The 13726-nt window shown below is 33.2% G+C and overlaps 1 protein-coding gene across 1 annotated transcript in view; it reads left to right on the top strand.

Moving 5' to 3' along the window:
- Positions 1–13726, top strand: part of LOC138713025 (uncharacterized) — a 47467-nt gene that overhangs the window by 13446 nt on the left and 20295 nt on the right. The window contains exons 5-9 of the mRNA XM_069844707.1: positions 364–644; positions 3608–3762; positions 5035–5197; positions 5300–5389; positions 7699–7810. Of these exons, the coding sequence (XP_069700808.1) occupies positions 364–644; positions 3608–3762; positions 5035–5197; positions 5300–5389; positions 7699–7810 (801 nt within the window). The remainder of the gene's footprint in view (positions 1–363; positions 645–3607; positions 3763–5034; positions 5198–5299; positions 5390–7698; positions 7811–13726) is intronic.

The following is a 13726-nucleotide window of genomic DNA, read 5'->3' as shown; positions in this document are numbered from 1 at the left end:
TGACATTAACTTCGACGGTCAACATGGACACGGAGCATTTGATTTGTGTTGTGGAATGTTGCCGTATGCAACTGATGATAACAAATACCCTATGTACGACTTGCCCGCGCAAAACACAGATCGAAAGAGGTTATGGTAGCACACAGACAGTACAGACTGCCATCTGTTGCTATGACGTTCAAGTTATACCGTACACGTTCTCAAGTTCAGATTGAATACCTTGATTAATAGGCAACTTCTCTGACATAAAAGCTGAAACTCGCTTCAAATCGCTGACTCACAACAGTGACGTCATGACACACTTTGAAATGAACATCCAGTATAGGCAACCTGAAAGAACTAATTTAATATTGTGTTTTTCAGTGGAACATATACTGAGCAAAGCAAGCCGAATTGCTGTAGCAGTGGATTGTACTGACAACCTTCCTGATATGTTTCGCTATTACTTCACGAAGACTGGAACTTATAACCAAATATATGCCGTTGTGGACTACAGTGTAGTGACAGCCATTTTGACATTAATTGTGAACTTCATAGCTACCTTCACGTGGAACTTCACAGATTTATTCATCATGTTGGTCAGTCTCTCATTAGCAGAGAGATTTCGTCTCTACAATCAACACCTTTGTTCTATACGTGGAAAGGTAATCAATCATTCTTGACATCCAATATTACTTTTTCATAATCAGTTTCTTATCTCTTTAGTATTCCCTAAATAGTATTTGAAATTCATGTTTTTTATATAAAAATAAAAAGAATTACTTAACCATAAGAAAAACAGACAAAGTACTGAAATTTTGAAAGCGTAGGTGTTGGCATGAATATCAATAGGCTATATAAAAAATTAACTATTACTCTTAGAGATATGAGAAAAGTGCAATATAAAAAATTAATTACTACTCTTAGAGATATGAGAAAAGAGAAAAGTGCAATATAAAAAATTAATTACTACTCTTAGAGATATGAGAAAAGTGCAATATAAAAAAAAGTAATTACTACTCTTAGAGGTATGAGAAAAGTGCAATATAAAAAATTAATTACTACTCTTAGAGATATGAGAAAAGTGCAATATAAAAAATTAATTACTACTCTTAGAGATATGAGAAAAGTGCAATATAAAAAAAAATTATTACTCTTAGAGATATGAGAAAAGTGCAATATAAAAAAATTAATTACTACTCTTAGAGATATGAGAAAAGTGAAATATAAAAAAATTAATTACTACTCTTAGAGATATGAGAAAAGTGCAATATAAAAAATTAATTATTACTCCTAGAGATATGAGAAAAGTGCAATATAAAAAATTAATTACTACTCTTAGAGATATGAGAAAAGTGCAATATAAAAAATTAATTACTACTCTTAGAGATATGAGAAAAGTGCAATATAAAAAATTAATTACTACTCTTAGAGATATGAGAAAAGTGCATACCGGTACTTACTTACTTAGAACTGGCTTATAAGGAACCCGAAGGTTCATTGCCGCCCTCATATAAGCCCGCCATTGGTCCCTATTCTTTGCAAGATTAATCCAGTCTTTATCATATCCCACTTCCCTCAAATCCATTTTAATATTATCTTCCCATCTACGTCTTGGGGTCCACACCTGTGGAGTAATGGTCAGCGCGTCTGGCCGCGAAACCAGGTGGCCCGGGTTCGATTCCCGGTCGGGGCAAGTTACCTGGTTGAGGTTTTTTCCGGGGTTTTTCCCTCAACCCAATATGAGCAAATGCTGGGTAACTTTCGGTGCTGGACCCCGGACTCATTTCACCGGCATTATCACCTTCATCTCATTCAGACGCTAAATAACCTTAGATGTTGATAAAGCGTCGTAAAATAACCTACTAAAATAAAAAAATAAATAAATAAATCTACGTCTTGGCCTCTCCAAAGGTCTTTTTCCCTCCGTTCTCTCAACTAGCACTCTATATGCATATGTGTTATCTGGACCACAAGCTTGTCCAACACAAGTTATAAATTGGGGTATACCAGGGGATCGATCTCGGGTCCACAGAATTATAAATAGGGAGCGGATTTTTATGTGCTAAAAAATTTAAATATATTTATTTTTATGTGCTAAAAAGTACGAAAATATTTGCTAAAAATAAAAAAAATATATATTTATTTTAAATATGACAAAAATACCTTATTTAGCTTGGAAAAAAAAAAAAAAAAAATGTTACTAGGTATTCACCCACCACACTTGAGTGCTAGTAGTTGGCCGAGAATTGCAGTGAACAACAAAGATCATCTGAAATTCTCCATCACAAATGCATGCCGATTATCTCTGAACAACGACTTATACTGTGAAAATGATCTTTCCACATCACAGGACGTCAGACGTGCATATTTAAAGAGAATGTCACAAACACATACACCGTCAATTTCACCTACAGGCACACCCTCCAATACTTGAGCAACTTTACACATTTTTTTATATCCACTGTTTTTCTCAAACACATTCTGGAATTTGTTCCTTAGTACTTGTGCTTCTGAACCTGGTAGCCAGTCTAGTTTAATTTCCTAATACGAAAGCCAAATCGTTTTTTAAACAACCATCTTTCAGTATATCTTGAAGTATATCGATTGACGAAGCCCGATAACAGAGAATCACTTGATGGACATTAGCGAGAGGCGAGAGATTTGTTTAAATTAAATAATGTTCATACCCAGCTCTTATCTGTTGTGTTTCACAAACAAAGCGTGGAATGAAATCATCTTCAGCAACAATAAACATTTCTAATTACGTGTTGCAAGATCTCTCCTCCTTGTCCAAGTTAATTTATTCTCTAATAATAACACTGATATGCTGCCTAGCAGTTCTCAGAACTTGAGGCGATATTATTACAAAAATGGATCACGGATACACCACACATCGGTTGGAAATACGTAGCAACCAAGAATTCTTAAAAAGATAACGTATTTCTGAGTGATATAATTGATTTAGTTTTAAAATGTTTAAAAGTTCTTGTAAAAAATTATTTAAGTAAAAAACTCCAAGATATATGTGTTTATAATAGATTTCCCGAAAATAAGTATTTACATAATTTTTTTGTGAAAATATGTTTTTATGTGAAATAAAATTCGAGTTTTAAACTTGAAACTTCATGTTCGGAATTTTTTACTTTGTTAATTGTGTTTTATCACACCCAAAAATAATATTTAATTACATAGGAATCCGCTCCTTAATTATAAATGCAACACTGTAGCCACTGGACCACCATGGCAGCTATAAAAGCAATATAAAATATCAAAAACCTCCAGTGATTGTATTATATCAACCAAAATAGTAATAAATTACTTAGCAGATTATACAGGGCTGTCACATCTTGCTGCGTCCATTTTGTTATTAATGTTACTGTATTTCCGTTCTCCAAGTCTCCCTCTATCATCCTTTTTTTCTCATAAGTCTGCTAATCTCTTGACTTCTACTAAATTTAGGCCTACCTTGTGTCCTTTGTGGTGGATACCAGGTCATTAACTTCTTATGGTTTCCTATCCTCTTTCATTCTCTGAACATAATTTATTTACAGTATTTTATTGTATCCTTCTATAATGTATGTATAGAAGAGAAAGATAAAATATACATGTGTGTGTTTATTACTAGATTCTTCCTGAAAGTTTCTGGACACAAATTAGAGAAGAATACAACAGTTTATCCTACCTCACCAGAACAGTTGATTCGTGTGTGTCCAAGCTTGTGTTTGTATCTTTTGGAAGTAATCTTTACTTCATTTGCCGCCAACTTCTGAATAGTCTTAGGTAAGCAAATGGTTAATTTTTAAAACAATTAAGATATTTTCATAGGAAATATATCCTTCCTACATCAAGGCCGTGATATAACTTACAGACTTTTATAAGTTAAATTACAAGGTTGAAAGAACTGTATTTTCTGGTCTACAAGAGGCATGAAGGTATAAGACATAACCCTTTTTTCATACACATACGGTATTTGGGGAAAGTGGTACTGTTGGTAAGTTTATTATATTTTTCCATGAACATTTTTGAAGAATATTTTACTATTGTTGGTCAGTTTAGTACATTTTCTATTAACATTTTTTAAGAATATTTTACTGCTGTTGGTAAATTTAGTACATTTTTCCATGGACATTTCTGAAGAATATGTTACTACTGTTGATAAATTTAATATATTTTTCCATGGGCATTTTTTAATAATATTTTACTACTGTTAGTAAATTTAGTACATTTTTTCCATGAACATTTTTAAAGAATATTTTACTACTACTGGTAAATTTAGTATATTTTCCCATGGGCATTTCTGAAGAATATGTTACTAGTGTTGGTAAATTTAATACATTTTTCCATTAAAATTTTTGGAGAAAATGTTACTGCTCTGCTGTTGATTGATTGATTGATTGATTGATTGATTGATTGATTGATTGATACCTATATCTAATGATTTACTTAGATAAGTATATCTAGAATGTGATAAGATGGATTGAAAGTATTAAGACTTCAAGAAACAAATTACATAACTTTTTTGTTTCTGCATACATTATTAATTTGATCTTTCTGCACAATTATTTATAATATTGCATAAGCATTTCGCAATTTGCATAAATACAATTTTCATTTGTGCATTTTTGCGACAATTATTTATTTTCTAGCCAAACCCTGATCTGGGTGCTTCGGTTGCTTGTTTGTTTTGTTTTTCTTGATGTTGTTTGTTCGTTTATTAGTATGTAATCATCATCATCATCATCATCATCATCATCATCATCCATACAAGTTTTAGGACATGTGGCCTGTTATGATGTCATAATGAATAGGAATTTTTTCTCCAATGCTTTTAGGGACGTCCCAGAGATCTCTTCCCATGGGATTGTTAGTGAAGCATAGCTTTTGGGGTTCTATGTGATTTCGTATGTCGCCAATGGCTCTTCCAGTTGTTCTTATATTTCTGTATAAAAGGAGTACTGGTTCCTGACCCAGTTTCTTTGTATGTAGTGCCTTAAAATGTCACATTTGAATACCTAGTGAATATTTTTTACAAGATTCACATAAAATTTACAGCCCGTTGGATGGAGTAATTGACACTACATACTTCTGCTGGTCATTTGGCTTCTTGCTATTCAGAATGCTGGCGATGTCTCTTACTGCAGCTAGTATATATGACGAAAGTCGCCAGCCAAAAGAGGTTCTATATTCTGTACCTGCTGAGAACTATCAGTTTGAGGTAGGACACAGTGTTAAAATGGTGTTATAGAATTGTTATGTACTTGACAGAAAAAAATTAACGACAATTTACTGTGGCATTTATAAATAAAATTATTCGCAGGTTTCAAGATTACTAATCCAGATTGTAACAGACACTGTGGCATTAACAGGAATGAACTTCTTTTATGTCACGAGAACCCTCTTGCTGACAGTGAGTATAATTTGCTCTAACTCTGTATCATTAATGAATGAAATTTATCACATTCACTTTTTTTGTATGTCAGAACTTATTCCTCTCAGAGTGGGCTTCTATCAATTGTCTGAATTGTTAAGTTCTGTAGAAATAGGCTACTTCCAGAGGCCATGAATATCGAATAACTAAGAAACTCTGTATATAAGGATAGTTGTTATATTTAGATTAACCCTAGCAATACCAATGGGAGGAGGGGAGAGGGCTTCAAAATTAATATTTTAAATACGTAACTGATATATTAAAAATATGAAAATAATATTTATTGTCAGTTATGAACCCTTCTATCTTATTGCATTATTATTTAATCGTTTTCACTGATAATTTTACTAAATAGGAAAATATGTCGAGGTGAACAAAAAATTCGTTGCAAATCAAGCTTTCAGGTATAACTCCCAGTAAAGTTGATTTGAATAATTTCGAGGGAAAAATTGTTCTGGGGCCGGGCATCGAACCCGGGACCTTTGGTTAAACGTACCAATGCTCTCCCAGTTGGAACAATTTTTCCCTCGAAATTATTCAAATCAACTTTACAGGGTGTTATACCTGAAAGCTTGATTTGCATAATACATATCACTGTACGTTAACAGAAAACCACAATTTAAGTCACACAGAGTTAAGGCCCATTCACAATGAAAATTAAACATAAACATAACGTAAGCATAAAACCTTGTGTCCATGTTATTTAATGAAAGCATTCACAATGAATTACATAAGCATAAACTTAATCTTAATCATAAGACGTTAACATGAAAGTTTGCAAACTCCAAACTTTCATGCTTATGTTTATGCGATTTGGAAACAGTACACAAGCGGAAAGCGTGTTTTCACTTTTTGTTTAACATCTCATGGGCTTTGCCTACAGGCAATATTTTGGTCTATTGGCCGTGATGATAGCTAGGCGCGCAACATGGAATCATATGACGAAAAGTTGATTATTTTAGACCTCCGTTTCTTTGATTTCAAGTATTGAAAGCCATATACTGATGCTATTGTAGTTATTAGAAACATAAATTGAATAGCTACATCGTCAGTCATTGTGCAATTCTCCATTTTTATGTAATAGATTCTGTAGTTTTGTTGATTTGGCATGTTTGTTTCCACACACGTGTTATGTTTACGTTATGTTTAATTTTCATTGTGAATGGGCCTTGGCTACTTAAGTTTGTGGCATATGTTTATGTGCTTATGTTAATGTTTACGTTATGTTTAATTTTCATTGTGAATGATCCTTTAGTGTGCACTCAATGTTGGTTGCTTGACGGTTGTCAGCCCACTTTGAGGTCTGTGGATATAGAGGGAAAAATTGGATCAGTGTCTGGTAGAGTTCCCGGGTAGCCCAGTATGGGGTATGTTCAATATGTGAGGACAAGTGTGAAGAAAGTGATATGTAACATTATTTAGACTGTTATATTGAAGTAATTGTTCCAAAATATACAGTGACATTCAATTTTTCTCTTTTGTTATAGTACATATTACTTGCTGATTACAACTGTTATTTTTTTTTTTTTCAAAATGAAACATTTTTGCACTAAAACTGGGATATGTTCAATATGTGAGGACGTGTGTGAAAAAAGTGATGCGTAACATTTTCCAGTCTGTTGTATTGAAGTAATGGTCTGAAAATATACAATGAAATTTTAATTTTTCTAATTTATTATAGTACACACTATTTGTTGATTAAAAATGTTAAAAAATTGTTCAAAATTAAACATTTTTGTAGTGCTCACAAAACACTCCTCCGATGGTACTGCATGCTATTTAAAATATCGTGGTATTGCTAAGGTCAATACGTATTAGAGTCAGTAAATTTAGCTATAATAAAGGTTGAATTTTCTTTTTGAAAAGATTACGGTGTATCCTCTAAAACTACATTCCTGTACCTTCTGAACGTGAATATAATATCTAATGTCTTCTCTTTCCAGTTATAAACTTTCAACAAATATATTTTTAGGCACCTAAAATTAAAATTTCGTAAAATAAAATAAAAATGTATATTGGAAAGCACAAATTTCAAATAAATTGATACCAAAACCAAACATTTAGCATATACGGTACACAAAATTTGTCGAGTTTAAAGTTACGATATTTTGGACTGTTGATGGAAGGACTTGAAACATAAAATGTTTACTTTTATCAGCTGAAAAACCACATTTCTTGAATCGGCGGTTTACAAAAACTAGGTACTGTATCTCTACTTATATAGGTATTTTATTTGAAGCATTAACGTTAATTATATTAACATATTTTGTTACTTGTTTTGTTCACAGTTGGCCGGCACAATTGTAACATACGAGATAGTACTTGTGCAGTTTAATAACATCAACGTCTTAGGGAATTCGGCTGCAAATGCAACAAGTAACACGACAAGCAAATGTCAAAGCTAAGCCGTGAAAAGTATCATAAAACGCATAAAGATGAACAATAGGTCTACATGAATGAGTGTGTGTCCCTGAAGATAAGGATTATACAGTTTACTTATAGCATACAGACGCATTTAACAGTATTATAAGTCATTCGGTATCTCATGAAATCAGTTATACATGTGCTGTAGCTCATAGTAAGAATCTTATGGCTGTAGTGCGGTACAGATATCAGTGTTTCGAGTGTAAGAAAGAGCTATGTCACGAAGTACAAGATCGGAAATAAAGTTGTGCTTAGCCAGGGAAGGAAAAAAGTGTATATAAAGTGTATTTTATTTATGAAACATGAAAAGGAAACTGGACAGTGCTTACCAAAAAACATTCATGGTAGAGTGTATGAAGCTAAAGGTGTATCGTGAACAACTCTGCATAGGATATTAAAGAGGGAAAAATAAACACGTGTTTTTCATCTCCACGTGAATGTAAAAGTGTAACGTGAAATGGACAGTTTCGATAAATGTGTTACTAGAAGAACAATAAATGAATTTCATAAGAACTACAGCAAACATCCTATATTGAATTCGCTGTTGAGAGTTTTACGAGGGAAAATTAATTTTAAGAGGGGAAGATGGACGTTATGGAAAAAAAAAAGGTTCCAGTAGAGAAAGTCAATGGACAATAGATCAATTTTGATTTGAAAGGGAGACATCCACGAGAAAAGAGTGATGTACCTAATCTACCCCAAAATCAGTTCTGGTAATAGACAACGCTTCATATCACAATGTTCAACTAAATAAAGCCCCCATTACAACATCAAGAAATTTTTTTAAATTTTATTGGGTTATTTTACGACGCTGTATCAACATGTAGGTTATTTAGTGTCTGAATGAAATGAAGGTGATAATGCCAGTGAAATGAGTCCGGGGTCCAGCACCGAAAGTTACCTAGCTTGGATTGGGTTGAGGGAAAACCCCGGAAAAAACCTCAACCAGGTAACTTGCCCCGACCGGGATTCGAACCCGGGCCACCTGGTTTCGCGGCCAGACGCGCTGACCGTTACTCCACAGCTGTGGACTACAGGTGTATCGTGAACAACTCTGCATAGCATATTAAAGAGGGAAAAATAAACATGTGTTTTTCATCTCCACGCGAATGTAAAAGTGTAAAGTGAAGTGGACAGTTTCGATAAATGTGTTACTAGACGAACAATAAATGAATTCCATAAGGACTACAGCAAACATCCTATATTGAATTCGCTGTTGAGTGTGTTACGAGGGAAAATTAATTTTAAGAAGGGAAGATGGGCGTTATGAAAAATAATTAAAGAGTTAAGGTTCCAGTAGAGAAAGTCAATGATCAATAGACCAATTTTGATTGAAAGGGGAAAAGAGAAAAGAGTGATGTATTCATTCATTCATTCATTCATTCATTCATTCATTCATTCATTCATTCATTCATTCATTCATTCATTCATTCATTCATTCATTCATTCATTCATTCATTCATTCATTCATTTTATTTTATTATTTACCGTTACTTATATACTCATTATTTAATTAATTAATTATTTATTTATTTATTCATTCATTCATTCATTCATTCATTCATTCATTCATTCATTCATTCATTCATTTATCCAGTCATTTATCTACAGTATTCATTTGTGCATTCAGTTGTGTAATCATTTATCTGTTCACTTATCTATTCACTTAAGTAGTCACTTATCTATTTAGCCTACTTATCTATTTATTTGTGTATTCATTTGTCTGTTTGTTTATTTATTTATTTAGTGTGCATGTTGTTAAAAATGTTATGTTTTATTTAACGACGCTCGCAACTGCAGAGGTTATATCAGCGTCGCCGGATGTGCTGGAATTTTGTCCCGCAGGAGTTCTTTTACATGCCAGTAAATCTACTGACATGAGCCTGTCGCATTTAAGCACACTTAAATGCCATCGACCTGGCCCGGGATCGAACCCGCAACCTTGGGCATAGAAGGCCAGCGCTATTTTAGTGTGCATAAAACATTATTTTACGATATTGAGTTTTCTTGTACTCCAAAGAATAATTCTGGAAAGAGAAAAGAATAAAAGATCTGATCGATATACAGTATACCAGTAGTATGTATTTATGGCATGTTTTCCTCGTCACCAACAATCAATAAACACGAAATACAATGTCCACTCCGATATATCTTGAATATTCTTTGGCGTGTTATTCAGCAATTAAAACTATCGACAGGCAGTGACACTGGTAGAGGTGAAACATAATTATAATTGTTGACTTATTTTTCGGGCAGGTAAATACCCCTTTCATCTGACTGCATGCGATATGTAGTGTCATATTCTTCATAATATACAACATGCATATGGATTTTTTTATCTCGTGTTAGTGTTTTCGACACATGTAGCTACAACAGAATATTTAATGTGCCCAGTCAACAGTACAAGAGAGCCAACATAATAGAATACCGTCTAACACAAACCTTCTATCTCAATTACGGTGCTTTATGTGACCAAAACATATTGACGAGTAAACCAGAAGAGATGAACCGGAATTTCATAGATTTTCCCATCAGTTTGTCAACGTACAAAATGTCTTCTTAACTTACTGTTTGGACGTCATTAAACGCACGTGAGTTTTGATGATAAAGTGGAAATTATTCTTCCTGTTTTATGAATATTTAACATCATTTAATTTTACTTCGGAATATGTATGATAAGACTTTCTTGTGTTAAATTTTAACGTACCTTGTTTACATGTTTCGACCTATTTTGGGTCATCTTCAGAACTGGTCATTGTTGGTCTTGGCGCCTCTTGTTTCCTGTGCGGGTGCGTTCGTAGTGTAGAGTCAAAGAATGTATGTGTTTTGAAATTGAGTTGTGTGTTGAGAATATCGTTGGGGTGTGTTTTCGTGTGTCTGTATATTTCATATTGTTGTAGTGTGTTGAGTTTCTGGTTTTTTGGTTGGATGTGCAGTATTTCCATGTCTGTGTTGATGTCTCTGTAGGTGTGGTTGGCATTTGTGATGTGTTCTGCATATGTGGAAGTGTTTTGTAATTTTGTTATGGCTGTGATGTGTTCTTTGTAACGTGTTTGAAATGATCTGCCTGTCTGTCCTATGTAGAAGTTGTTGCAGGTGTTACATTTGAGTTTGTATATGCACAAACAACACAAACAAACAAATACAATCACACAGGCGTATACAAACTCGAATGTAACACCTGCAACAACTTCTACATAGGACAGACAGGCAGATTATTTCAAACACGTTACAAAGAACACATCACAGCCATAACAAAATTACAAAACACCTGCACATATGCAGAACACATTACAAATGCCAACCACACCTACAGAGACATCAACACAGACATGGAAATACTGCACATCCAACCAAAAAACCAGAAACTCAACACACTACAACAATATGAAATATACAGACACACGAAAACACACCCCAACGATATTCTCAACACATAACTCGATTTCAAAAAAACATACACTCTTTGACTCTACACTACGAACGCACCCACACAGGAAACAACAAGAGTCGCCAAGACCAACAATGACCAGTTCTGAAGATGACCCATAAATAGGTCGAAACATGTAAACAAGGTACGTTAAAATTTAACACAAGAAAGTCTTATCATACATATTCCGAAGTGATACAGTGTTAAAAGTTGTGTAATCAAGATGTATATTTAATTTTATACTTTTTACTGTAGAATGACAATTACAAGTATGAGGCTGATATTTTTACAGTAGTTTGGAAAGTTTCACAATAGTAAGAATTGAAAAACAAAAATGAGGGTAATAAACGTTAGCTAGCCTATTTTGTAATAATTTTTATTGAAACTATTATTTAGTGGGTTCGCTACAGTACCGGTATGGAGTATTATTTTATTAAGTTTAAAACTACATTTTCATTTCATTTCATTCTTTAACACTGCTCATAAGGGATGATTATAGTGGGTTTAAAATTAATTTCAAAAGCTGGACCATTATGATACTTTTAATTTATATTGAATTTCATTTGTTATAACCTTCAATTAAAATAAAATTCTTGTTGTAATTTTCTTTGTACACCAGTATTATAAACAGTAGGTGAAAATCGTGCATAATATGCCACATTATTGCACCAGTAGCCATTATTGCCATGCCAACTAAAGGCCCGTTCCCATTTAGCAGAATCGAATCAAAATGAAAAGTCTGCTGCCGCTCACACCTAGTGGAATCAAACCAAACAGTACTTTTGTGTTTTGTCATACAAAAGAGGATAATTCTGCATAAGAGTTATTAATTTTTCTTCTTTCATATTGAATTATGATTTTTGTTTACATAGTAAGTTGGTTTTTAGTCTATCTTGTCTAAATTCAACTTAGGTATTCTATTTTCCAATAGATCCCATTCTTTCTTAAGTTACAATTTACATTATACAGTATATGAATCTCTTCCATAGTATTTTGAGAGCATTAGGCCTATAGGATGTGCGTGCAAAACCTGGAAGCAAATAATAGGCCTATTTATCTTGATAACAATTTGGATTCCTGCCACACAATTACCCAATAATTTTTTTTTCGTGTCTGTAGTCAAAACATGGCCGATCTAGATTATTAACAATGCTTTTTTTTTTTTTTTTTTTTTTTGTTTTGTAGATATATCATTTCATAAAGAAAAATTGCATGGGAAGATCTTATGAAAGATTGTCACGTGACGTTCACATTTAGTCAAAGCCTTTGTTGTCATTCGTTAGGTACCAGTAGTACAAGAATTATTGCGTGTTCATATGGACTAAACATCATAATAAGTGCATAAGCATTCTAAAGGATACTCACAAAATCTTAGTGTTTTAGTATTGTAGGCTTCTGTCATTATGTCGAAAACAAACTAACATATTTTCATAAAAATTGAATTTTATGTGTACGGTACTTCATTTAAGAACAAAGAATGATCTTTTATATTTTATACTTCAGCTATACAATGTTACTGAAAAGAAAGTTACTTATATTTTAAGTTGTCTTAACTTATCTAATTTTAATGTTTACTCACAATAAAAACATATTTCCTCTTCGTATAATATTTTAGTCGTCATTCTTAGACATCAGATTTATATCCACTAAAAATTATAACATATGTAGGCCTGTGATGCATTTATTTTATGCTTGTAAAATCTAAAATATAATATGCTAAAGAATCGAAAAATATGTAATATGATTATTCAAATCTATTCACATTCTTCCATATATGTCGTTCTGATGGCTGTAATTTAATTCACTGTATAATTATTACAACAATGATTTTCTCCAAATTCTCAGGTGAAAGTTTGTGGCAGTATGAGATTGTATGCATCTACAGAAGAGATCGGGCAGAAAGAAAGAAATAGGTCCAGGAAATTTGTTCTGTAAGATCCATACTGTATACTGGTACCGTAATATCAAATATTTGATCACAGTAGTTCTGCACAGTTAAAAAAAATGTTTGATCACGTTTTGAACAGATTACATTTACGAAGATCCATACGTAGTAAATATGCATCCATAGATAGTTGCTAACCACTAGGATCGCTACTATCGCCTCATCACAGACAATGCGAAATAGTACTTGCACAGTCTATTGTTCCCAGTACCATCATAAACTGAAGCTTCGTGGCTGTATATACTAGACTGTGATTACACTGCACTTCAAGAATTGACATGAGTGTAAACCACTCTTTTCTAGTTTCTTCATTGCTTTATACGAAATATCTTCAGTAGAGTCCCTCTGCAATGCATTACTTCTAAAAACTCTGTCAAATTGACACAGCATCATTTTGACTTAGACTTTCAACAGCTTCGTTAACAGTGGTGAAATGAATAGAATAAAAGAGAACAGCATCTATCCATGTACCCCAGCGGGTAAGTATAAGTTCAGGGAGTAATGAAATACCGGCATC

Source organism: Periplaneta americana, chromosome 14, assembly GCF_040183065.1.
Source record: "Periplaneta americana isolate PAMFEO1 chromosome 14, P.americana_PAMFEO1_priV1, whole genome shotgun sequence".
In the NCBI taxonomy this organism is placed as follows: Eukaryota; Metazoa; Arthropoda; class Insecta; order Blattodea; family Blattidae; genus Periplaneta; species Periplaneta americana.
This window is presented reverse-complemented; position numbering and strand designations above follow the sequence as displayed.